At 40.1% G+C, this 27,155-nt stretch overlaps 2 protein-coding genes across 13 annotated transcripts in view; one reads left to right on the top strand and one right to left on the bottom strand.

Annotated features, from left to right (window-relative positions):
- LOC135489072 (myoferlin-like) overlaps positions 1-27,155 on the bottom strand; it is a 102,077-nt gene that overhangs the window by 55,414 nt on the left and 19,508 nt on the right. For all 12 annotated transcript variants that reach the window (XM_064774218.1, XM_064774219.1, XM_064774213.1 and 9 more), the window contains exons 4-13: positions 21,578-21,680; positions 15,406-15,493; positions 8,503-8,523; positions 5,994-6,136; positions 2,017-2,211; positions 1,621-1,671; positions 1,062-1,208; positions 869-912; positions 476-558; positions 148-251 (exon numbers count right to left, since the gene is read on the bottom strand). In XM_064774218.1, the coding sequence (XP_064630288.1) occupies positions 148-251; positions 476-558; positions 869-912; positions 1,062-1,208; positions 1,621-1,671; positions 2,017-2,211; positions 5,994-6,136; positions 8,503-8,523; positions 15,406-15,493; positions 21,578-21,680 (979 nt within the window). The remainder of the gene's footprint in view (positions 1-147; positions 252-475; positions 559-868; positions 913-1,061; positions 1,209-1,620; positions 1,672-2,016; positions 2,212-5,993; positions 6,137-8,502; positions 8,524-15,405; positions 15,494-21,577; positions 21,681-27,155) is intronic.
- On the top strand, positions 10,737-14,699 carry LOC135489073 (ethanolamine kinase 1-like). Its single transcript, XM_064774225.1, has 8 exons — positions 10,737-10,901; positions 11,198-11,469; positions 11,733-11,894; positions 12,363-12,505; positions 12,713-12,799; positions 13,128-13,288; positions 13,531-13,616; positions 14,056-14,699. The coding sequence occupies exons 1-8, from the start codon at positions 10,785-10,787 to the stop codon at positions 14,126-14,128; spliced, it is 1,101 nt and encodes a 366-aa protein (XP_064630295.1). The 5' UTR covers positions 10,737-10,784; the 3' UTR covers positions 14,129-14,699.

The raw sequence follows: 27,155 nt of genomic DNA, 5'->3' as shown, positions 1-27,155 counted from the left end.
GTATCTAATTGGCCTTGCAACTCTGTTTTCGGCTGGATTAAATGCACATTTCAAGCTTACAGTTATAGAATTTCCTGGTCTTCATTCATAAACGCCCACTGAAGCAATGGAAAGTGAACCAAAACTCGCATCAAGTCACACACTCACCTCTTTCCCAGCAAAAGAGAATATCAAATACGGATCCACAAGTTCTTTGTTTTCATCTCCTAGGCCGACCATTTTCTTCATGCCTTGCAGCAGGTCAGAGTCCACTGAAATCACAAATAAAATGTCAGCTAATTCTAAAACCTTTAATATTACCCTCAAATCATAGACACTAAGTTTAATGTGATTTCACAAACTGAAACTGAACCATCTGCAATTGACTTATATTTCGTAGAATTGTACATATTCACCAACTGATGTCAATGGTCAGACAGCTAACCAGCTCGGTCGATGAAAAGTTTTTAGAGAATATTTTTTTAAATTCACGTACTCCTGGGCAAATCCTCTGCCTTGTACACTCGTAGTATGAATGATGCTGGACGCAGCTGGACTCCTGCTGGGCGCAGCAGATTTCTGTAACACAAAATCAGAAAATTCATCCATCACATTAAAGAGCAGTGAAGATTTTTCCAATATTTTGAAGTTATTCCACAAAACATTTCCAAAATGACACAGTGGTGGTTTAATTCATCTTGACTACCGGCTACCAATGCTAGGAAATTGACATCAATCATCATAAGTCTAACTATTGAAGGTTGCAAATGACGGCCTGTTTGAAGTTTTAAAACTGATGAAGGCTGTGTGTGTTGAGGCCTGGATTCAGCAAACTTCGAGAACTTGAATATACTGTCTATTGGTGATCACTGATAGAGAAAAATCTTACGCTTCAATGTCTTCATCTTCACCCCCCTCAACAGCCTTGAAACTCTGGAATGAAATAGATATCAACGTTACCCTGGAATAAACAAATACCAACGCTATTTACTGAAACCTGATCACTTGCATGAAACAAACACTGCTTATCTACAATGGTGCCACATTTTATCATCTTAAATTGGTTTCCTAAAAAAACTTACTGGTGCCTCATCGCCGGGTCCCATGACAGTGACGGATATCTTGAGGTAGCCCTTGGCTCCGGCCATTGTGTCATCGGGATCGCTGAGCAGCAGCCATTTGTTGAGTAATGTGTGGTTCGCTTCATCATAAACCAGGCCGATATCGCACTGAAAAGATTCAAGTCGGAAAGAATTGTTTTTGTCATTGAGCAAGCCTGCCGCACCAAAAATTGACGAAAAACGAAAAAACATTAAAAAATTTTAGATCTTTTTTTGTCATTTAGCAAGCCTGCCGCACCAAAAATCAACGAAAAACGAAAAAACATTAAAAAATTTTTAATCTTTTTTTGTCATTGAGCAAGCCTGCCGCACCAAAAATCGACGAAAAACGAAAAAACATTAAAAAATTTTTAATCTTTTTTTGTCATTGAGCAAGCCTGCCGCACCAAAAATCGCCAAAAACCATTAAGCAAACCTGCCCCGCCGCACCCAAAATCATTTTATGGGTAATTGCAGCAACAATAATCATGCAGAGCAGCATTTTGTCTCACTTAAAAAATAACAATCACATCAAACTTACCTTGAAGGAACCAATAAGGGCGTCCGAGCGTAGTTTCCTTGAGTTGTACACCTGGAATACAGAACACAAACTTGACACTTTTTCGAAATTTGCAATATTTTCGATACGTTTGACCCAATTAAACCACAAATAACAGATAACACCCAGCAATTAAGATTTTTTTCAGAGTCTGTCAAAAATCCAACCTGTGGCATGATCAATTGCTCATTGATCTGTCCGCCTATTTGTAAAGGATAATGATCTAAAACATATGCCAACAACGACTACAGCTAGATTTGTGTTCGTATGCACAAAAAATGCCGGAAGCCGACTGTAGTCCAAAATGGCAAACAAGATGCCATGCACTTCATCTTTGTTTTGGAACCCAACTCTTCATATTCTTTTATTATGTCTCACCTGGAAGCTGATGAGCTCATCAAAAAGTTCGGCCGGTGACGCAAAGAAATTGAAAAAGAAAACTTCATTCCAGAAGGGGGAGTTTGTTGATTTCTTCACTCTGGTCTGTTTTGTCTGATTGTAGCATGTCACGCGGGAAACCGGGCAGATATTCCCTCCTTGAAGTTGACGAGCCTCGACGACCTTCACACGGATCTGGAATTAGATATTGAAGTTGAAATTGACAGTTGGCGACACTTTTTGCCAAGTCCTAGAAATGGATCGTGGCCATAGGGTTTAAATGGAGACAATAGGCAGGAGGCAGGTGGGCCAGATTTGGTGAAATGAAGCCGCCAAAAGATTTCTCTACTACTGCGCAGAATATCAACATCCAACTGTTCAAACTTGTACACTATTTCATCAAGTACTCAAACCAGACCAAGAACCACATTTACTTAGAGCTCTTCCATCAGAATCGTCAGATTGACAAGGCAATTTTTAGTAAACCTCTTTGTCTGTACTTTCTCATGGTACATTGTATTGGAGTTTCAGAGATGATGATTTTTGTTAAAAGCAAAGCCAAACTATAAGCAGAGTCTTTCTATACAAGGGTCTGGTCACTGGTTTCAACATCAAAGACACCGCCCGTCTCGAACGACGTGCGGTGGGACAGCGCTCTCTCGGATCACGTGGTACACCCAAACCAACTTGTATAGAAAGACTCTGCTATAAGTATAACTCTCAATATAGGGCTATGACATATGCCGGGCTGTCAGGAGTGTAACAAACTAGAAGACCACTGTGCTTCAACTTGACATCAGCTCCAGCAATCAATACCACTAGAATTTCCATTGGGACTGAAACCCGGCAGCTAGATCACATACCCATGCCAGGCCTAACACCAGCACTTATCCCTGAGTATATTCTATAACGTTCTACATTAAATTCAATAGCAATACACAACAGATGTCTCCAAATATCACAATCTAATTCTGGATTTCGTGTTCCCTTTGAGACTAAAATCAATCACACATGTACTTTTAGACAAATGCAGTTCTGGACAATTCATGAATTGAATTGCATGAAAACTGAAGTACGCGAAACCTCATAGATCCACATGCCTGGGAAAAACCTATGTGGATTGGATGTCAAATCATTGGTCTCATAATTCTTGTTTTGCTGTAATTTCAGAAACCTTTTCTTAATTCAAAAGGTTTCATATTCAATTTTTTTATAGTTTGCCGCTGTCACGAGAATATTCCTCCATACGTTTTAACGCATCTCATGACATAACATGAGTAACTATTTAGACAAGAATCTGATAAATACAATGAATAGGGTGGATTTCGTCAGCTCATGAATGGATGATCTCTATCATGGCTTCTGTTGTCGAAAGCTGGACTAAAACAAAACTCATCTCCCATCTCAGCATATCAGGCTTCAAACAACACTCATGATTCATGAGTTAGACCACAAATAAAGCTGCACCCTTCCGTTAACAAGTTATCATATTTTCAGCTGATTTAACACGGGTAGATTTCTGTCTGATGAGTTAAGCAACAGGTGTTAACATGAGACAACGATCGATCAGGCCGGTCAATAATTCCATATGTTGCAGGACAAGTCAATTAACCATTTCCACACCAGCAAGCCTTTTGTACTACACTGTATTCAGCAGACTTTATTTATTCTAATTTTGATCGAGCAACAGTTGATAGCCATTAGCCATCACCTGTTTGGCACCACTGAAGTTTTTTTGGTCATATGAAAGATGGGCGTTGGCCACATCCTTTTTTGGACTGAGACTTGGACCAGATGATCACCAATGGTGTTCATCAACATCAATGACGTCCGAAACAAGTCTGTCAATGACATACCTGCCAATCTATTTGTTTATCCATGTCAATATGGTCTCGGTTCCTCTTTGAGCCAACCCGGCGCGTTTTCTTATTTGGTTTAAAATCAGACTTGGGATCAGGCCCATTGTCTTGGGGCGGCTCCTCTCTTCTTGCCCTTTGAGGCTTAGCCTCGGGAGGTGGGGCCCTCGTGGGTGGAGGAGAAGATTGGGCCTTCTTTTCCTCCACTTTTTTTGGCTCCGCCCTTTTCTCCTCAACCGGTGCCTGCTTTGGGGTTGGCTCCTCCGGATCAGACATGATTGCTTTTCAACACTTGTGCACCAAAGATTCTCTTGTATTTTTTCAAATTATTTCACATCATTTTCAAAATGTCAAAATACTTAAATCCAATTTCGTGATCCACATGAAAATTCAGAGACGAGTAAGGATAATAAAAGTGTCTATTCCATTTATTCCATACTTAGATGAATATTCCCAAATTTAGAGGTTTATTCCCTTTTCCTTTTGTACCCACAACTTCTGAAAAAGCACTCTAATCCACCAACGAACAGACTGACAAATTTGATGGTAAAAACCTTAAATCCTAGAGAAATTGATCGGATACTGGTATCCGTGATTATAGAGAAATCTTTCATCCAACAAATAAATCCAAAATAAAAGAATAACGTATTTGATCCTCAAACTTCCATCCTAAAGATTCTAAACTCTTATCATCATAAATCACCCTCTTAAGAAATAACTGTCCCCACTAGATGTATCCCAGATTACTGCAATAGATCATGTCCATCCCACAGGCCGATTGATGAACTGAGAGGATCAATGGCAACCACGGTGATTACCAATGGCCAATCGGACAATCTTAGCTATGCAAATTAAGTCCACTGGTACAGCTGTCGGCCCACTGGCTTTATGTAGACCTACATAAACATCACAGTATTTTGTAATTTTCTAGCAATTTGTCTATGTGGCACAAACAGTACTTACTGTTAGACAAAATATTTAGCTTACATTATCAATTTGGGTCATGGAGGAACATGGTATCTCGAGAACTTTACAAAATGTGACATATGATGAAATTTAATCATGATGCATTTATCCTATCAAAGGAACTTTAAAATATATACTGCGGTTAACACGGTAATGGACAGAATAGTCGACAGACTAACTCTCAAAATACACAAGACTGGATTGACCTTATTCCGGTGATGAAAGCAAGACTATGGATGGCAGGACCAGAAGACCAAGGACCAATCAAAGTATGTCACCACCATATTGGATGGTCGGACTGACAAGACATTGGGTGATATGAATAAAGACTAGCAAATGCTTTTACTTCAGTTTTGTACAGAACAGCCTAGTGTAAATGTACATGGAGATTTAGATAAAAGCATTTGCTAGTGTTTATTCATATCACCAAATGTCCCGACTTCAGCTTGATATAACAAGACCAGAGGTGTCCTGTGAGTCAACTTCAGCTTGATATAACAAAGCCAGAGGTGTCCTGTGAGACAACTTCAGCTTGATATAACAAGACCAGAGGTGTCCTGTGAGACAACTTCAGCTTGATATAACAAGACCAGAGGTGTCCTGTGAGACAACTTCAGCTTGATATAACAAGACCAGAGGTGTCCTGTGAGACAACTTCAGCTTGATATAACAAAACCAGAGGTGTCCTGTGAGACAACTTCAGCTTGATATAACAAGACCAGAGGTGTCCTGTGAGACAACTTCAGCTTGATATAACAAGACCAGAGGTGTCCTGTGAGACAACTTCAGCTTGATATAACAAGACCAGAGGTGTCCTGTGAGACAAAAGAAACCAACAGGAATCTTTCCAATCGATACAGCATGACATATGCCCAAGTGGTGTGATGTCTGTTTATACAGTGTTTTACCAAAAAATTGAATCTTCCCAATTGAGACAGACTTATACAATGCAGTATAAGGTAGGATGGTACAATTATAACCTCTGTTTATATCACTGTGTACTGTCAGCCATTTTCAGTACTGTAGGATATACTGACACCACTCAACCTTAGATACAATGCAACAAGGTCAGAGGTTAGATTCTGTATACAGCATGGAACAAAAAAGCACAACAACAAATTTTACCAGAAAATATCAGACACTGAGAAAATTTACCTGGAAATCTTGTGGTTTTGTCGAGAGTGATTTCCTTGACTTGCGCCTGGCTTTCCTCAGCTTTTTGCCCGACGGGCCGATGCCACCATCGCCAGCCTCAGCTTCACCGCCAACATCTTCATATTCTTCATCTTCTTCCACACCTGAGTTCACAAAGAAAAACATTGAAAGGAAATTATTTTGAGAAACTTTAAAAGAAAAAGATAATCACTTAATTTGTTCATCAACATTGAACCATAACGAATATTGTCAAATTGATGTTACAATTCATACTATATATGAATATGAACTCTATACTATAACATCACTGCAGTTCTTACATAGGCTATAGCAAAGATCACACAAACTGAATTTGACGAAAAATAAAAGGACGATAATGTATAACACCACAAAAGTATACAGTCTACCAAGCTTTACAATAACAAAGTTTGAAAAAGAAAAAATGTCTCAGTTATCATAAAACTGGAAATTAACAAATTACTATATTGGGCGAGGTAACATGCAATTTATAGATCATCAAAAATAAACACATTTGAAGAAAGAAAGTCATGCATCATTAATGACAACAGACCAAATTCTGTCATTCTCAAATAAATTTATATCTTTTAACATTCCGAATTTAAGACTTTGAAACTCACAAACTGAATTATAGACGAAAAGATTCATGGACAAAATCAATACAGAAATGTAATACAGAAATAGTCAGATCTGACGCATACAACAACAACAATGGCCATTGTTACAAATCATACTTACTGTGCCTAACCATCTCTCCTGAAGACAATTACAAATGATAAGAAAAGATGGGATCAGAAGTCAATGGAAGGTAGAGGGTTAATGGTACGGAGAGGGTTAACACTGGGTGTGGGAGGCACATGCGGGGTTTGACCAATTCTGTCGTGGAAGCTCGTAAAATGTCCTGAATATGGACAGATATCGAATGGGAACCGAACACTGGCGGAGGATTCAAAATGGAGATGAGAAATGGCATCAGACGGACTAAACATCCCACAAGCTCATCCCAGGTAGACCTCTCAGATTAGATCTCTCAGACTGGTCCCAATCTCAACCAGTTGGGTTGAGACGAAATATGGACACATTCCCATGTTTGGTGTTTTTGAAGAGAATTTGTTACTGAACTTTTGGTATTGGTTGTCTAACCCCAGATCTCAACTCCTTAATTCCAAGATTGGACATTCAACTAGCTCCCACAACAGTTCTGCTGTATACAGCCTTCAAGCCATCACCAAGCAAATGTAGGCAAATTCATCGTGTCTTTATGTCCATCAAAACGATAGGACTTACTATCTGTCAGGGCTTACAATTCTAAAATATGGGACCCGCTCATCCGAATTTGGATTTATTTTGTGCGATGGGCCAAAACTAATTTCTTGGCATACCAGTACAATATGTATCTAAATTGATTTTTGATGTGTTTTATTGTACTTATGAGTTGTTTAGGAATACATTTGATTGCTTTGACCTTAATTTCTGTTAAATTCAATCTCTATTCTCATATGCTTGAAATCAGCATATAACCTTGTTTCATCGATCTGACACCGGTTCTAAATATATAATCATTTCAAGCATGATACCACACACATATGGTCGTTTGACGCCATTCAACATGGTCAATTTGGATAGACGTGGGTTGGCAACATCAAGCTGTCTGATTGTCCTGGTCTGGCCTTTGTTTCAATTTCTCAGTAATTAATCGACCAGTTTACATCGCTGGAACCAGATTTTGTTGTCATGGATATCATAGGGGGGCTTGGCCTCCATGACAATGACTTCATCGATTCTCACCTATCGTGACGTCAAGTTTTCAGGCCATTAATTGATATTGCAAAGGTACAAAAAGCCTATGAAGCCATGTAATGAAGTGCTGGCATATAAGCTCATGAAATCTCATAGACCCAGCTGTTGCCTCATAAATCAATTCAAAATCGATACCCTAACAAGTTTGTTTGTACACATTTCAAATAGGGCAGCGTACATTATCGTACAGGATATACTTCTCTTTTGATGGTGAAAATATGAAGGAAGATTTGAGTCAGGTTCTATAATGATAGGATATCAATGCCTTCATCTAATTCCACCTACAGTTGACACCATAATTAACATTTTCAGTGCCAGCATATTTGAAGTCTACAATTGGTGCATTTCAACTCAAGTTTCAGTAAAGTCTGTTTGAATGGACTATTTACAGATGCGGTGATGCTGTGCACAGTTTGTGTGAAAATGAAACATTTAGTCAAGAACAAACTGCATGAAAGGCTATTTTAAACACCCAGTATGATATCAGCAGGCTTGCAAGCAAAAAATATATCATTATTAGTGAACAAGTTACTAAATACGCGTAGTAAAATGCATCACTAGGCTTTGGAAACGGTGCTGAAAGTTGCTAGTATCATTGTTATGATATGACAAGCAGCGAGGCAGACGTTTGTTAATATGGCTGTTTGGAAGCTTTGTACACTCTTATGTACACTGGGGATATTATCCTTACCGCCTTCGGTGCTTTCGGCAACTGAAGGAAAAACCGGGTGAAAGGGTTGACTGATGTCCTCTATGTGTCAGTCTGATATTAAAGTTGAAATGTGAATTTTGATGGATTTAGGAATGAGCTCACAACAGTGACTTTTTACTTCCTTATGCCAAATAGAACACACCAGGAAACCCCCTTCCTACCGAAAACAACCACAGCCAAGCATCACACCAGGATCTTGACTTCCATCTCAGCTTTCACTCACAAGGGAACTAATCATTTCAGTATGAAACGTCTACAATATCTAAAACTGTCAGAAAGAAACACCAGTGGCACCAGAAATTATTGCTATTTCATTTTCTGGTAGCACCGGTGTAAAAATAGCTAAGGATGCTCATCTCGACTGTGCTACCCTGCGATGGATACCCAATCTACTGCCAACTGACTATACCACTACACCACTCGCCACTGCCATAATACTCACAAGCTGAACGACCTGGATGAAAAATTTGTGGTAAAATTTTGCTTATTTCATTCAGGTCATCCCACACCCTGCAACAAGTCTAGCCAACATCATCAACTATATCAGCATTTTTAGAAGGACAACTTTTCTGTCACGAAGGGCAATTTATTTAAAATTTGTGCGTGGAACGCAATTTTATGGCGTTGACGATATGCTAGGCCAATATTACTGATACTGACAAGGTGTTTTGGCTGTATTTCAAGGTACACCAACACTTATGTACACAAACTTATCAACCTCATCCACACTGCCCCAACCTCAATCACACCGCACTCAGAAGGGTCACCCATTCTCTGGCATTCAGGAAGAAATGATGGTGTTTCTTTAGTTTAGAGGAAGAAGGGAGAGTCTTTTTTTGGTTTAGAGGAAGAAATGACACTGTTTCTTTTTTCGGGGAAGAGTCACAATCATCATACATGCACATTTTTCAAGGCAAGTGCTTCCAAGAGTGAGCCCCACTCCGCCCACATAACTAAGAAGGGTTTCGTTTGATCATGTATGTGTGGATATCTTCATAGTATTTACTGCATGCTTGTCTCTGCAAAAGTACGTGTGGATATCCTCATCGTTACTGCATGCTCTGGTGATTCTGTGGTCATGTTGGAGAACATGTACTATATCCACATAAGCTAATATTTCATCCAAAACAGGACTTGTCATTCTCATACAAGGCTCCACCACAGCATCACACTAAGCACAACCAAGGATCAAGACAAGATGTCAATCCCTCAAGACGAGATGTAACATAACTTTAGAAGAGTTCTGAAAGTGTTCCTGAGTCAGAATTCTAATCATTCCTCAGCAATAGTTTATCAGGGTGATGCTGCAATATGACCCTGCATGAAAATGGCAAATCTTGTACTGGTAAAAAGTCTTATAGTCCAATATGACCAGACGTCCAGATTTTCAAGGCCAAGGTGACTGAAGCTAATATTAACATATCAAACAGATTACCAGTTGTCTTGGCCGGGGCTGGCGCTGAAGGAAAATATTCAAAAGTTTTCAAATTCCAGTAAAAATGCCCTAGTCTTCTTGCTTGGGCTATGTAATTTTCCACAAACTATTTGAACAGTCAACAATGGTCTATTTGCCTAGGCCAACTTTGTGTTTTGAAAAAAGATTACAGATGCCTGATCACATAGAGAAAAGAAATGATACACACAAGTGTAAATGCATGCTTCAGCAACAGAAGATCGACTCCACCCTGTGTTTGTTTGATAAGATAGAAGTTTTGAGTGCAATAACCATTGGTAATTGTTTTCTATCTAATGTCTGCTGGTTTAAATATACCCTTTGGCTTATTTCAGAACGGCTATATCAAGACTCGCAAATTATAGGAAGAACAGAATGAAGAACAGAATGATGGCCATTGTGGTCCCAGGGTAGCAGATTCTGCAGCAGATCACTTCCAGTCACAATATTAACATGTGCAAGGCCTCACACGCTTAAGAGCAATAACATTTTTATCCTGTTGGCCTAAAGGCTCGTCAATTTGAAGAACAGATCCGATATCTTATAGGCAATCAAATGTTGGATTTGGCACTTATCGGGTTTTGCAATGAAATTCTTCATTTGCCAGGTTAGCATGCAGCAATGGTCTATTAGGTCAAAGTCATTGATTGTCGGTGTAATATTTACACACTGTGATATAAGCTATCGTTACCTAGACCTATTGGCCAAGGCCTACATATCATTTGGCTTAGTCGATAAGATAAACATTTCAAGACACCCACTAACCAAAAGAACTTCGGTCGAAGAAGTGTTTTAAACAACTACTGCAATGGCTGCCATTCCTGTGTTGGACATAACAGTTGACCCAAAGAATTATGAGGAAGGACTTCGAGATGTCTTGCAGACTCTCCGCCCGGCTTGGAAAAGGGATGACATCAAATTCAAGGTTGGTATATGCAAAAGGACTCTATTCCCAAATCTTTCGATTTTTGAGAATGCAATGTCAAATGGGAACTTTAAATGCTCGAAAGTTCCAATGCTAATTTATTAACCATGAAATTCATGTAGCAAGTGCTGAAAAGGAACGAATTTGCCAACAATTATAGCACCTCGAAAATGTCACGGTTTACTGCATTTTGACCATGTTGACCCTAAGAAAGGAACTTCAGAATGGGCTTACTGTATAATGTCCCTTTTTTCCATTAACCAACATTATCATGACTGATCACTTTCTCACCACAGTACCTAACCCAAGGATACGTGAACCACATGCTGGCTTGCTACATCGATGAAGACAACAAAGATGACTGGATCGTTGCCAGAATCTTTGGTACAGACTTAGACTTTGGGCAGCAGAGGGATGTTGAGATCAAAAACTCAAAGCTTTTCGCTGAGATAGGGATTGGTGCGCCTGTCTACGGAGCCTTCAAAAATGGGCTTTTATTCAAGTTCATAAAGGGAAAGACGTTCTTCTGGACTGATCTGTCTGCGTTTCGAGATATCAAAGTTTGCAAGTGAGTTCCCTTTGATTACTGGTAATCCTTTAATGCACGTATTTTATTACGGCACATTATGAAACTTTCTTTTGATTTTTATGCATGTTTTCAAGATCCACAAAAGTAAAACGCAGGAGAAACTCTGGTGATAAGTTATAGTAGCAAGAAGAATGATTAAGACTTTGAATAATTCAAGTCAATTTGAATGTACTGAGCTGAGATTCATGGTCATAGGACTCAAGTATGCACTGCTGTAGTTGTTTGGATTCTTTTCCTTTCAGGGCAGTAGCTCGGGCATTTGCCAAAGTTCATTGCAAAGAGACTCATAAGCTGGCCGTAGAAAAATATGACATCCACAAAGCAAAAAATATGGAAGACATGATAAAGGAGTGGTTTAGCAAGCCTTTTCCAGAGGTCATCATTGATGAGGAGACCACAAAATGGTGAGAAAGTTCGCAAGCTTTGTTTGAAAATAGATGAGCCTTTGCCTTTGTCTGAAGTCAGGCAGGTAGGAATTAGCCGCTGCCTTTGATTTGGAAGCAAGGACATTTTATCTCTTGGGTGAAACTTTGGAAACGTTATTCTTTGATGTTGGCAGATCATATCCTTTGGTTGAAAGTCAGCAAGCCCTATCCCTTGGATGAAAGTTGGCAAACTTTATCCTTTGAGTGAAAGTTGGGAGGCCTTCTCCACTGACTGAGAGTTATCAAGCCTGATTACTTGGCTGAAAGTTGGCAAACCGTATCAATTGGCATAGGCAACGCAGATGTGTTGTCAAGGATCCCGCATTCCAAATTCCAGTGTGGAGCTAAGTATGAATTGTGTTTCCAACACAAGGATAGAACAAACTCAAGTGTTGCAAAAAGTTCTATGGTGAAAAAAATAGATTCTAAGTTTAGTTTATCTTCCAGGTACACTAGTCAGGTCCCAACTCTAGAAGAACGCCAAAAAGAGGCTAAAATGTTGCTGGAGCGCTTCAATCTTGCAATCACTCCAAAAACATATTGTCAGGGAGATGCTAACCCAACCAACCTGATATATGATGAAGAAAATGGTAGGTATAAGGGAATTCATAGTTTTCAAGACAACTGATGAAATTTCTTAGTGTTTATAACGTGGTTCTGGATGAGGTTACCTTGATTGCAGACTTTCACATGTGCAGGAGACACACTTGGATAAATTCACCTGTTCAATATGGCGGTCCGCACTCCTAAAAAGTCTCTAGTCCCTGTCTTTAAACTTAACCAATCACTTTTTTCAGACAAAGTCTTCCTCTGTGACTTTGAATGTGCAGGCATTAATCAGCCAATAAGTGATCTGGTTTCCTTCCTAGGAGGAGCTGCCTCAGGTGAGATTTACGTTAAACCATATTATGCCCTCTCATTGATTACAGTGACTCGCATTGCTAAACCTGGCATCCGTGACCTATAGCCCAGCAATATCTGTTGAGGATGAAGTGAATCGGGAATAGTCTAGCAACAAGGAGGATGTTCCTCACTCTTACTGGTTATTTGGTTGCCATGGCAAAGGCTCAATGTACGATCTCAGTTTCACATCTCATTCAGAGGATAAGGTAATGGAAGTAAAGTACCTTGACCAAGATCAGATGTGAAGTGTCAGTACACCTGGTATGAGCTATTTGAGGGTTATTTGATGTGGTTCTGATCAATTTTCAGGTATGATGCCCGACCCAGAGGGCACAGAATTCAGCCCCGAGTTTAAGCGTGAGTTTCTACATGAATATCTACGGGAGAGGAACATTCTTGACGGAGAGCCTGAAGAAGTCGATGAAATGTTGTTGACAAAATACTTGACACAAATGGATATAATGGAACTTGTAAGTTACTTTCATATGTCTATTTTTCAGTTTTGCAACCCACAGGATTTGTTTTCACTAACATGTAACCAATGTTAATGCCATGGCATTTCCTCAAATATTCCAATATGAATCAACTGCATTATTAATTCATCTACAACAGCAAAACCCTATAATCACACATCTATGAGTTCCCTTTTTGGTTTTTTGTATTTGGAATGAAACGGGCCAAATTTAACTGAATTTGTTTTTACACCTTCCAGAGTTGGCACTACTTCTGGCACTTATCTGCACCGATGTTGGCGATAGCTCCAGCCAGACATGGAAATGACAACAAGTTCTTTCTCAAGTAAGTATACTGCTCAGAAGTCAATTACCTTTTGCTTGCATACCAAAAAAAACCCATCTGAATCAATTGACTACGATTGGCACATGGGAAGAAAAAGGACTCTATCTGTTTGAATAAAGCGACAACAAAAAATTTTCTTTGTAATTTTCGCCTTTAGCCCCCTGGTGAGAAGAATTTAAGTTGAAAACTTGCTAAATTTTCTGTCAGGGCCAATTCGTTGGCAGTTCTTCCTCATGGTCAGATTTGAAGTGCCCAGGTCTTACGGTTATAAAATGTGCACCCATGTTGACGGATTGAGGGACAGACGCCATTCTGAATAGTTATTTTACCAGCTGAGCTAAAAAGTGATACACACTAGAGAGTAATGATTAAGAAACAGACAACATGTCAATCAAATGCATCAACCAGTGGTTTCAATGTACCCTTTGGTTTATTTCAGAATGGGTATATCAAGACTTGAATATTTTAGGAAGAACAGGGAAAGAATGATGGCCATTGTGGTCCCAGAGTAGCAGATTCTACAGCCATCGTAGCACTCACCGCAGTCACAGAGAAATCTTCGGCAGGTCAGGTCACAATTTTGGCATTTTAACCTGTCCTGTAGGGGATTCGCCATACCAGTAATCCTATTCAAATTCTTACCTCAGAACCAATATAATTTATTTTAAAAAACTTAATAGCTAATTTATTAACTTAATGTGCACTCTCCTCCAAAATCGTTGAAAGTGTCCTGAAGGAATGCTTGCATTGAGATGAAGTTTCTCTCAAATAAAATCTTACCAAAATAGATGTTTTCGGAATTCTTGCACAAGCCAGGAGGATAACCAGCCATGCGATCTCCATAGACTGATTGGATATCTGCATTGTTGGATTTGTGAGGCAACGTCACTTACTTAGCCTCAAGGTAGAAAGCTCTAAACCATTCGGAGGCCGGAGAACATCATCATGTGCAATCTGATGACTCCGATCCGTTAGTCAGGCAGCATTCTTATTTGAACACTGATGCGCTTATTTATATTAATGTATACTATAAATATTCATTGTAACAAGATATGCCCTTTCAATAAATTTCTATATTTCTCAGCAATTCTTCGTTGTGTCTTTTTTCCCCAGAACTTTGTCAATCCAAACCAGATGCCACTCTCTCCAACATCTGCTGATGCATCACACAAGTCACACACTCACACCAATTCCATCACACACCAATCACGCTGCAAGAAGGCATGATCTGATCCCCTAAGGAGGACATCTGACCCCTTAAACTGATGTTGCCGCCTGACATCACGTCATTATTTACAACCACTCATGGAATAAGAGAGTACTAAACTGAAGGAAACATCGCCCTTTTTCACGGTCTCTTTTACTTGACACATCATCGCGCTTGAAATACATCATTGCTGAGAGTTTTTTTCATGTTTAGACTATATAGTCCCATCAAGCTCCTTAAGAAACAGGAGCCAGCGATTTCAATGTTACTGCAGTTAATTGGTAAACGGACAAAAAAACCTGGGGCTTGAAACGGTGGACGGGCAACTTAAGAGACAGGTAAAGTTACCTTCTCCAAAAAGAAGTTGGGAATAAAATAGTTTATTAAAATTCTCCACTCGCCAAATTATGGAAGGTGTGGTTATGAAAGAAAGACTTTTTCTCCACAAGAGACTTGTTATTTAAGCTGACAGAGTGAAAGATGAAGAAGCATCTCCTAAACTGTTAGTTTAATTGAATTAAAGAAGAGAATGTTCTTTATAGCAAAAGTTCCAGCAAATATTGGAGCTCATGTCCTTCTTACCTGATGCTGAAACTGTCTGCCCCTCACCTCCGGCCGCGCTGCTGCTGTTGGAAGGTGCATTGTACGTAATTTGCAAGTTGACAGTACCCTGAAATGAAGCATCGGATGAGAATTGTGAAACAATTATCAATCACCAAATTGGACTTGTCTGATCAGTTTTATGGCTTAGCAGTGCCCTCCACTAGATCACCCAGCAAACAAGTGACGATTCTTGTCGCTGCAGATAACCCGTTTACAGGCAACATCAATAATTGCTGGATTTGATCCTGATCACAAGTTGTAGCGATGAGTGACTCCTGTTGCAGCCACCTGTGGTGACCACCGCAGACAAGTGATTCTTGTTGCAAGCAATCATGATCGTAGGTTGCAGCAATGATAATGGCGCTTTACATGAGGACTTTGGAAGTCCAGCTTGTTTTATTTAGCGAAGCTAATCAGAAATTCCTTCTGGTGGCGGACAACTTCTATCAAACATTCAAAGACACTTATTTCAATGTGGAATGAATTGACAATTGATGCCATCTGTGTGTTGGGGCGGACACTAGCATTTCCAACAACGTACGATATTGTCACTGTCCGTGGCTTGCAACGACCTTTAGGCCTGTATTATTGTATCTTACTGTCGAATCTATTGTTCAAATATTTAGAATTCCACACCAGGTCATAATTAACCCTTAGGTTTGTTTTGATAATATATCAATCAAAGAAAAGATTCTGATATAAAATGGTGTCAGTCCATATTTGTACTGTCTGACCCATTCATTGATATCAAAAGTTAACATGTAGTAGAATGGGATATCATCATGTTTTAAATCCTTTTGTAGTTAACCCTTTAGGGCGTGGTTTGCTTCACTAGTGTAAGCACAAGTCCTAATGCTACTAGTGTAAATGAAACTTACTGAAGGACATGATAAAGCTGAAGCTGTCATTTGTATAGAGCACTGAGTGTGCAACTGTTGTGCCCAGAGCATTCACAATTGTTGTGGATGACGATGGTTATGTTGACATAAGTATTAGCAATGGGACACTGTTAAAGGGAAGGTTACATGGAAGCACGCCCACACCGCAATAAGCACTCTGACAGGCCATATAGCAACATTGCACGCCAACCAATCGAAGCTCTTTGTACAATCTCACTGCTTTATGATGATACAATGTTTAATTGACACATCTTTTTTGAAGAAGAGACCATATTTGGGTTGAATTGTTAGCTGGTGTGTTCACAGGGTTATGCGGGGGGGGGGGGGGGGGTGGAGTGGTGGGTAAACAGTGTTATGATCTGTAAAATGGATCTCGGGAGGCGTGACTGATGACAGTTGTGAGCACATCCACCATGTGACTGGTGGCTATCATTGCAACTGGCTGCAATTAAGTGCAACTAGCATTAGCTGGAAGCTGAGCACAACCAGCAGGTGGCAGAAGGGGAGAAAGGATAGTGTCTGTTATGGGACATGTTATTGATAGATTGCAGCAAATATTTCAACTTAGAATGCATCTGAAAATGTAAGTTGTTGAGCTGCAAGTCTATTTGACTCATCAGCTTTCGGTCGATGATAGCAAGGGGTTAACTCTGTACAAGATGATCACACACGAGGTTAGTTTGTTATGTTTAAGGTTCGATAATTTGAAATTGTACAGTACCTTGGAATCCTAACAAAAGAAATAAAACAAATACAATCAAAAGTAACACTAATAAACACCAGAGCCAAGTGCAGCATGAACAGGGGTGAAGACAGGAGTGCATCAGTACATTTTGTCAGAGCTGGCAAGGAATGGTGCCCTGTGGAACCCAGTAGCCTACCACGGATTCCACCACTGTCATTCCTGACTGCGATGGTGTGCGATGGTTTGGTGGAGAGGTTGGGGCCAATGCAGTCATTCGCACGCAGTCAACCAATAACGGAACGATTGTGCGGTGCATGGTTCAACCACTGATATATTCCAGTCATGTTGAGCAAGCAATCTCAACTGTGCTACCAACCAAATTGAGTGGATTCCCGCGATCTCAACAAGCTGCAAATCACCGAATACTTTTGGACTAAACATGTTTAGCATGCAGTTGGTCAGCAACCTCGGCCAGGAACCATCACTCTACTTAAAATTTCCTCTACCTCCAAATAAACGACTCTCAACAAGAACATATATGATATCATGTGGTGCGCAGTGGTGTTCCCTATCAGTCAACAAACAAACATTCTTTGGGCCCCATGCTACCCCGGCCATAGCCAGGCACCATGTCTGAACACATACAGGGGGAATATAGGCATTCGATTTCATCTCAAGAATACTAAACCAGGTTGGGAGTCCTTCTCACTGGTGCTGTTTCACCTAGGCCTGTCACACACAAACAACAAATTTGGGATGACAGTCAGATATGGGTTGACAAAGATATATCAGCACTTCTGACTGGTCAAGAAGGGTCAATTCGACAACTCTTGCAAAGAAAAATATATGTCGCTCAAACTGACACCCCGGAGTTAGTCGCTATCTGCACCATTTAGGTTTTCTGTGACAGTAATGGAGATTGCCTATATTCCCCTTAAACACCACCTTCCCCAATAAGTCATTCAGACAATTTATCAGAATTATTTGGCACACCTTAATAAGGGATACAGGTTCCCCTGCTTCATCCATCTGTAAATGGGAAGTCTAATATTAGTTCACTTGATTGGTAGACATCGTATGACAGAGTGAAGTTGGCCTCATATTCTCTAAAGCCCCCAACAAACATCTGATTTTGGTCGTTATGATTGGCAATACTAATCATGGGTCATCACGTCTTATTTAGTTTTAAGCGTTTTAGGATTGTAATTGATACCGACTGGAGGTATAAGTCGTGGTAGCAAATTTCTCTCTCGACAAGCTGAAACCATGATTTATTTATTAGACTGATTTAACACCAGGTGGTAGCACTGGTAAACCGCTGTGAGCCCAATTATCATTCCCAATTCCCGATGAGCTCTCATTGGCACTCCATGCCAAGAATGTGGTGCTCTGATGTGCACCAGGCTGTTATTCTGGCCCATTAGTTTGCAAGAAGAGGGCCATTAGTTTTGCAAGAATAAAGCAGCAGTTTAAAGTCTGAGGAGGATTGATTTCCAAATATTTAGAGTCACTTCCAAAGATAAGCACAGTTATTCAGTGCCTCCACTGAATCCACTGAATGCCATGGCAAAATCTTCGATGTGTCGCAATGAATAACTATCAAAATGGTGTTTTCATGCCATGTCATGAGCTCCTGATATCAGTGATGACGCCTTTCTGAAAACACCAAATGTGTCAAGCATAACACATTTTCACCTACTAGTAAAATAGTAGCTACTGGAAAAATATCAGAGGGAACAAACTCGTAACTTGAGTATGTGTATTGTTTTCGACCTCCTGAGGACAGTGTTAGACCCTAATTAACAATCAACAATAACTTAACTCGATGAATATGTTAACAGATGATAAATGCCACACCAATCCTATTCTCAATCAACTGAAATGCTACAACTCCAAATGAAAGTCGCTTGCACTTTTTCAGTGAGTGGCTATTGCTAATAAACTCATTCCTGTACTTGTGGACACTCATTTAGAATTTAGGATTACTGATGGCATGCAACTAGAGCAGTATTAGTCCAGGAGGACCACTTTATTTCTGTATCTTGCCTAGGTGTTTCTGAAGTGGAATTGTCTGCTGATATTGGCTTTATAAACAATATTTGGCAAACCATTTTGACATTGAGTTAAGAGCAGATGGAAGGGAAACAGGAGAAGGAATGGGAACCTGAAAATTCAGGCACGAAGCAAGACCTGCCATGAGTCAAGATGGAGCACACTTCGAAGGGCTGGCTGGCGCTGACTGAATGGATACAATTCTGTACGCAGCCAATTTTGTACGATCCCCACCATTTATTATGTTATCAACATCGAAATTGGACACATTCTGATGACTTCCCTAGTTGCCCTAATAACCATAGACCATTGGTATTATATCAGGTCATCACAAGTTCACAGTGTTGGGGGAAACGGGAAATTTATTTCACCCATCCTCTCGGAATGTTTATGGATACAGCCAAGGTGAGATGAGGACATGTTGCTTATATCTGACACAAGGAGAGACTTTTTTATACCCTGAGACCTTCGGGGTTGCAATACCGTTTTAGAGGATCCATTTTGTAGGATCTGAATCTGTAGGAACTGCTCATCCTAACGACTCTGTTAAACTGAATACGGTTTCGAACAACCCAGACAGACAATATCGTCTGCCAACAAACAGTACGGCTGCGATATTCCTCCACATCCTCCCTCGACAATTGCTAATGTAATCACTATATGTTTTGATGAAAAACTAAACAGTTCAAGAAGTTCCCAGAGTGAAGACTTGGTTATACAAATTCAAGCAGTCTCATCATGTCTGTAAGGCAGTTGCCATTCAACAGAAAAGTGACCAAGTCGTTCCTAAGACAATCGGCAGTCTGGTTTTAAGTACCATCATGTTTTTTGTATCATCAGGCAGCCAAAAATGTAGAAAACACTGGTTCTGTTTCAACAATCAAAGTCAAAGAACCACTGTGTAAGTGATGTCCTGATCTCCCAATGGAACTGACAATTGATTAGTTGGGCAGCTCAATCCCTAAAGTCTAAAGTTTTTCAGTATCTCAAACAAAAACGGACAAAATACCAGTCGTTTTTGCAACTGTCTACTTGAAAGAACTACTGTGCAAGTAATTTGTTCTGGAGGTAGACAGTGAGTCCAAAGGAACTCATCCGCCAGCCCATCGATCCATAGAATATCTTTCTCTTCAGCAGCTTCCAATCCCTGTTACTTCATATTCCCATCAGGACTGACTGAATCGCAGTATTGGACGGCGCAATCCATAAAGTTTACAGTACATTTCTTCAGCATCTCTGAAAACAACTGAGCAAACCAAAAGGGAATAATCAGCCACATAATTGATGAGATCTTTACACAACTAAGCTTCAGCCTGCCTTGGTTTGAGAATATGTTACTGATCATCGGTTGGGCTGCCGAGCAAGACTGTACGTAGCGCCATGACAGACAAAATAGGCTCAAGTTTTTTATACTGTAATCACCAAATGTTCGAATCAAATGAAAATTTCCAAACAAAACTTTTTGATTGAAAAACTGAAAGAAATCACACTAAGTCAAAATGATAATTAAAAAAAAAAAAAAAGTTTCTTCAGAAATCTGAAATTTCCACGATTTGCATGCGCTATCAAAATTGACTTCATGGCCACCGGGAATATCATCCTCGTAAGAATAGCTACAGCACAATCTATCATGATGTAACAATGCAATGATACTTTCACCACTGCGACTCCCATCACAATTGTGAATGCACCTATAAATCCACAATTTGATTAGGATTCATAAATCTTGAGTCCCTTGGTGACTATTTCCATGCTGCCAAACAGCATTAGGAGTGGCTGCAGGTTGGATCAGGTCAGAGAGAAAGAGATGAGCCAAAGATACTTCATGGCAAGTAATCCCTATAAGCTGTCATCACCACTTACATAGATCATACATCTAAAGTGAGATGGCTGCAGAGTTTTCAGTTTGCCTGATATTCAGGTGGATGTCTCAACAGACAGGACTGCAAAGGGAGTTTTCAAAGGAGTTTTCAGTTTGCCTGAATCCTTGCCTGGGGAACACGGCCACTGTTACTGATTCAGTGGAGGGGATAGTGACCAGTTTTGATATCAGAGGTCAACGCACTGGGCATCATTCCTGCATTTAGTGAGACTGTCATGGCCACTTAGTTACTAATTGATCAGAGTGGTTATGTGACCATGGATCAACTCAGCATCATCATTCCTGCATCGAGTATCCCCATCAATAATATGACTCCAGCTTCCAACTCAAATGTGCCTTTTCATGGCTGTTCTGTTAGTCACCTTCTGTGTGTCCACTGAGCTATGATCATGCTGATTACATCATATTGCCACCATTGTCTGCTCCACATTGCCATGGTAATGTGCAAAGTTTTCACATATTTTGGTGAAGATTTCATCAGTGTCCAAAATGCGTCAAACTGTCACACACAAATTTTCAGCAAAAATATTTACGCCAGCTTGCCTTGTATGTTTTTGCTTTGGTCAAAGTCTGTGCGAGTCTCGGTCTTTTGACCAAGTGTTGTCATTCTAGACTTGTTGATGAAATACGTACCGTGTTAGGCTTGTCGCTGGCATCCATGAGGTTGACATTAACCTGCATGGTATTACTGCCCTTGAGTAGATCTTTGAGAGGGACATTGGCTGTACCGAGTAATCTGGAATGATATGAGAAAAACTGTGAGAAAAGTGCAAAATTACGTTTATTATAGAAAATGATAGTGACAATGATAATTAAACTTAAAATACTTCATAAGGTGAGCAAAAAACACCATACTTGACTTTTTTGTTGTTGAACACACTGTAGAACTCAGAATGAAAGTTTCAATAAAATGTGACATTCTCGTTATGGAAAATCAATGTTACAGGGCAACGGCTGGTTGACCTGGCCACTTCATGAATAAAACGACCATTGAAAGATTACGTCTGAGAGAATAAATAAACAAGGCCGACTTAACATGGAATATTCTGTGCGGACATTCTAAATGGATTTAAATTCACCACTTTGCTGCTGGCGAAATCAGACAATGTCATTTTGCAGATGATACACCCAGGCAGCCGGCATGTTTGCGATGAAATCGAGATAGTTGCTGATGTCAAGTCGGGTTTGATGGATGATCACTGTAACATCTACCAGAAATTGCTAGAAGCGACATTGGTTGCTAAGCGATTTCATGTCCTCTACCCAAACTGGGGTGAAATGTTCCACTATAAAGCTTGAATCATGGTGAACAACAATGTCATATTGATTTTTGATACATTGGGGACAGATTGTCAACACATATTTGACACTTTGAAATGAGGTCAAGTACCATCAAAAGGTTTTTAAAGGTACCTTTCAGGCTCATTATTAATTGACACATTTTGTGATGGAAATATCAATTGAGCACGCCAGTGTCGCCATGGTCCATATGGCTCCACAAACCACAATCAATCAATGACTAATGTAATTGACAACCCAGTTGAGACCCCGCAATCCAACCATAACTGTCCAAGGCCTATGTGGCTTATCACGCTGCCGCACAATGTATTCATTCAGCTGCTTTGATCCACACTTATTGCGTGTGCAGATGTGCACCGTAACCATGGTTACCGATGAATGGGACAAACAATGTCTTGCTCGTTAGGCCTTATGTTGACTTGAATGATTGAGTCTCGATTGTTCAGCGGGTGTTTGGTGATTTGATTATAATTGTCTTGTTTTCATTGAAGATATGACTAATTGTGGTGTTTGTAACTGTTCTGTATTACGCTCCAGCTCAGCAAATCATTTAAAGCTGCTATAATTTGACTGTGCCAGTTGCAAGCATCACAGTAAGGAGACTCTTTATCAAGAACGATCCCCAGCAACAGACACAGACTGTTCAGTCAGCGACAAGGTATAAAAGAAGGCTAGCATTGCATCTCTGCTGAAAACATCCTCAGAATATTCCCCAAACATCCACAGTAACATGCATATCATCTCTTTGATGTGCTACATGTACTCACTGCAGACAAGCTGCATCCCCAGAGACTGGGATATCCTTGCAAGCTATAAATTGGATTGTTTCAGTGGAGGCCATTTGAATAAGGGATCGATTAATCAAGAATGATATTGGAGAAACAAATGGTTTCAAATAATTACTAGAGTGGAATTGCAAGCATCTTCAGCGAGATGAGAAAATAGTTGACAAGTCACGTAGACCCAATGAATCAAAAGCGTATCAGAACATTGGCAAGGGGATTGAAATCTACAATGCATCCCCCTCCCTAACACAATGATATTACGGACTCTGAACATAACCTCAAATCAATTCTACTCTCATATGACATACGTTTGTTGGGTAACATGGTTATGATGCCCAGCAGGATAATAATAGGCCTACCATCTGGTAAAACCAACAAGTTTGAAAACAGCTGCATGGTGGATAACACGTGTTAGAAGACAACAAGGAAAACATGTATCTAAATTGCATCACAACAGGCCCCACAGGCCTGCTTGAAATATTCAAGCAGTGAACAACGTAAGGCTGGGATTATAGAGAATTCACTTGTTGTTGTTAATGAGTCACTTGTCACAAGCACGTATTAGTTTTTTCGTCGGCCTTTTGGCAAGTTTGGACCGATGCAGCATTTCAGCAAAGACAATGTTCTGTCTCTCACAATTAAGGCGCTAGTGTGTGCCATACTTGTGACTCTGAGAAAAGTAACACCACATTGGAAAATCACAATATTGTTATAGGCCTAGACATATGTTATAGTGCAAATAAGCCCATGCATAATGCACAGAATGTAACTACACTCTACATCGCAGACAGGTGGTTGAATAAATTACACTTTTCATTAAATCATGATACTTAGGATTTCATAAAGAGAATCAATGTTTCTATTATTAAATCAGTGTATTATTTTGACACATGTACAAAGGTAAATATCAATTGTGTTATTGGTGGGTGCTGTATCATTGCCAAGCATCAACATCACCCTGTAGAATCAGCCACAAGCCCTCCAAGTCATGGCCAACCACCTCTCTGGCCACTATCCAGCCACAAACTGAAGACCACCTCTAAACAAGTCCTTGGTATGTTTACTTTGCTCAGAGAGGTGGTTGGCCATCACACAGAGAGGCAGGAATGCTCAGAGAGGTGGTTGGCCGTTACACAGAGAGGCAGGAATGCTCAGAGAGGTGGTTGGCCGTTACACGGAGAGGCAGGAATGCTCAGAGAGGTGGTTGGCCGTTACACAGAGAGGCAGGAATGCTCAGAGAGGTGGTTGGCCATTACACAGAGAGGCAGGAATGCTCAGAGAGGTGGTTGGCCATCACACAGAGAGGCAGGAATGCTCAGAGAGGTTGAAGCTGATTCCACTCTGTGAACATGACAATATCACAAGTCCATTGCTCATCTTAATCCAAGTTTATTCATTCGAGTCATCTTTAACAGTGTCCACTAGCATCCAGTAAGGTTAGTCATCAAACTAATACTGGGCATTTACAAAAGACATATGACAGCAGGCCACTTAACACATTTTCTGAAAGTCTCATGGTGCAAAAGGATGGACTCGGAAGACCTTTGCGTCAAGCTAGAAAGTAGAGTTAGTTAGACTTGGCCTCTAAAGTACAACAACCGCTCAAAGGAAAGTCTCAAAGGATCTGCTGATTCAACATGTACAATAAACATGATCAATTTTCTTGTTAGCATAGTGTATTATTTGAGATCTTGTGCAAATATGCTCCAAGAGTTATATTAATTTGATATAGTGGTGCAAGTGCAATCTATTCTCATAATGTTATAAAGGAAAAGTGATGTTGAATTGTATACAGTTGTGGTGAAAAATAACTTCCATTACCATTTGCAACAGAATCCATCATAAGTTTCGGCCTGATAAGCTGTTCATGACTTGGGCAATAGCCTAGCATTTTAACAAGTTCTTCTAGAACTGCCTAAGCACAGAAGATCACTACGGCCGTCATCATGGGAAGAGGCAATTATTGGAAGTTCCATCAATAAATTTCCTTAATCTAAGGAGACGGATGTCATCTATTAACTGCATTTGTCCATCAAGGTCTAAACCCACCAAGCCAAAAGAAGATAAATGGGATGAAAAAACGCTGCGGTCTTAATGATAAAGACAAGTGGCAACAAGTGGCAAGAGTCTTGAGATGAGTTACAAAAACAGACAAATTGAGTTACAAAAACCGACAAATTGGTTGCAATCTCCATTTCGTATCTGGAGCCATTGGGTCCAAAAAGCCACTGAGTTGCAACAAGATAAATCTCGACAAAAACAAAACCCTCCGCGATGAAGTCTACGATCTTGCAAATTTGTCATGCTACCGATGAAAAAACATTATCATTCCCAAAAAATGTTTGGCTTCGAAAATGTTTCAGATTTCTGAACTTCTGAAAAAATTCAACTCTGGAGGGTGAAAAAATTTCTGAGTCCAAATATTTTTTTCACTTGTTTCTTTTTCTGGTCAAAATGAAGAAATATCATCAGCCCCCCAAAAATTTGTCAGTCCTTAGAGATTTAGATGGCATTGGGTTCTCTCAATCTTATTTAGGGACCAGGCTTCTGGCAATGGAAGAAATTTACCTCTGACGAGTTCCCCAAAATTGTTTTTGTCAAAAAAGTGTTAACTTTTCCATCAAACTTCGCCTCTTCACACTGCAACCTGACGCTCCTAATATACTGCACATTTATGGGTTTCTGTGATACACAAGTTCCTCATTTAGCAGGAATACAAGGCTCATCACATCGTTGCATAAAACATCCATGAGCGTGATATCGATCCAGATTGTGGATGTGGCACAGATTTTGTGCACGACACGAACTGGGGATGTTTTATCAAGTTTAGATGGCATCCAACAGATATGATGAATAGGGTATATGATCCACCTCCATTATCAGGGCACCTTAAGGACAGAATTTATGTCCCAAGGGCATCCTTCATAGAGAGGTGCTACTCTATACTGATTTCAGATTGCACAGTCCCTGGATGCTTTTCCTCCAAGTGTACCATAAAGTGTCTTCAGAGAAATGCCTGCTTGCAGTTGTCCACTGTCTTCAGAGAAATGCTCGCTTGCAGTTGTCCACTGGGGGTTATGGGTATATTCAGTTGAAGATCCAAACGCACATCACCAAATTTCCTGAGTTTAGTCGTCTGGTTCTCTATGTAGAAGTACTTCTAACGATCTGATAGCAATATAACATATGAAGCAGCAAAGATTACTCCAATCCTCAAAACAAATTTTGGGAGGCAACTACGATTGCCATAAAGCAACTGAGATTTCCATAAAGCAACTAAGATTGTCATAAAGCAACTAAGATTGCCATAAAGCAACTAAGATTGGCATACATAACAAAATGCTTGGTTGGCAAGCCATTCATTACTTTCTCGTAATCACTCTTGTTCTCAACAGCTAATCCAAGTCCAGACCAGAACAATAGCTTTTCATTAATACTCAAAGAAAGCCCTCAGCTAAGTGTGAGGTCCCTGTGGTCTAGTGGTAGAGTCAGGGATTTAGAGCTGGGAGACCCAGGGTTCAAACCCAGGAAGTGTGTGCAGGAAACTTTTTTTCATTTTTTTCTTTTTACCCCCAATTTTTATTTAGGCACGGAGAAGTTAAAGTTAATTAACTTCTCCCTGTCTTAATTATTTTATGAGCATGACGAGGACCCAACATCTCATCAGCACCAACTACAGACACACCCAACAAACTGTCAGCATCATCTGGCTTGCAATATAGACACTACTTCTTACAATCTGATAGCCAAATTGACCATGATTGATGGGTGAGATAGAATTATACACGAAAGAGCAGAGATTATTGCAATCTCCGAAACTGATTTCAGGAAGCAACCCAGATTGCCATACCAAATGCTTAGGTTAGTTCAGGTTAGCAAGCCATTCATTGCTTTCTCGTGATGACTATTGTTCTGAACAGCTGATCCAAGTTTAGATCAAAACAATAGTTCATTCATAGTGAAAGAAAGTCACTATGCCAGTGTGAGGTCCCTGTGGTCTAGTGGTAGAGACAGGGAGTCAGAGCCAGGAGCCCCAGGGTTCAAACCCAGGAATGGCCAGTGGGTGCAGGAGACTTTTTTAATTTTTTTTTCTTCTTACCCCAATTTTTTTTAAAGGCAGGGAGAAG

This window comes from Lineus longissimus, chromosome 6 (genome assembly GCF_910592395.1).
Source record: "Lineus longissimus chromosome 6, tnLinLong1.2, whole genome shotgun sequence".
In the NCBI taxonomy this organism is placed as follows: Eukaryota; Metazoa; Nemertea; class Pilidiophora; order Heteronemertea; family Lineidae; genus Lineus; species Lineus longissimus.
This window is presented reverse-complemented; position numbering and strand designations above follow the sequence as displayed.

What these genes read in the sequence shown, in the direction of transcription:
- LOC135489073 (XM_064774225.1), top strand. Translation starts at nt 10,785, where the DNA reads ATGGCTGCCATTCCTGTGTTGGACATAACAGTTGACCCAAAGAATTAT. An exon ending in GGGATGACATCAAATTCAAG is followed by an intron (nt 10,902 to 11,197) that starts GTTGGTATATGC and finishes TTCTCACCACAG; the next exon opens with TACCTAACCCAAGGATACGT. An exon ending in AAATGGATATAATGGAACTT is followed by an intron (nt 13,289 to 13,530) that starts GTAAGTTACTTT and finishes TACACCTTCCAG; the next exon opens with AGTTGGCACTACTTCTGGCA.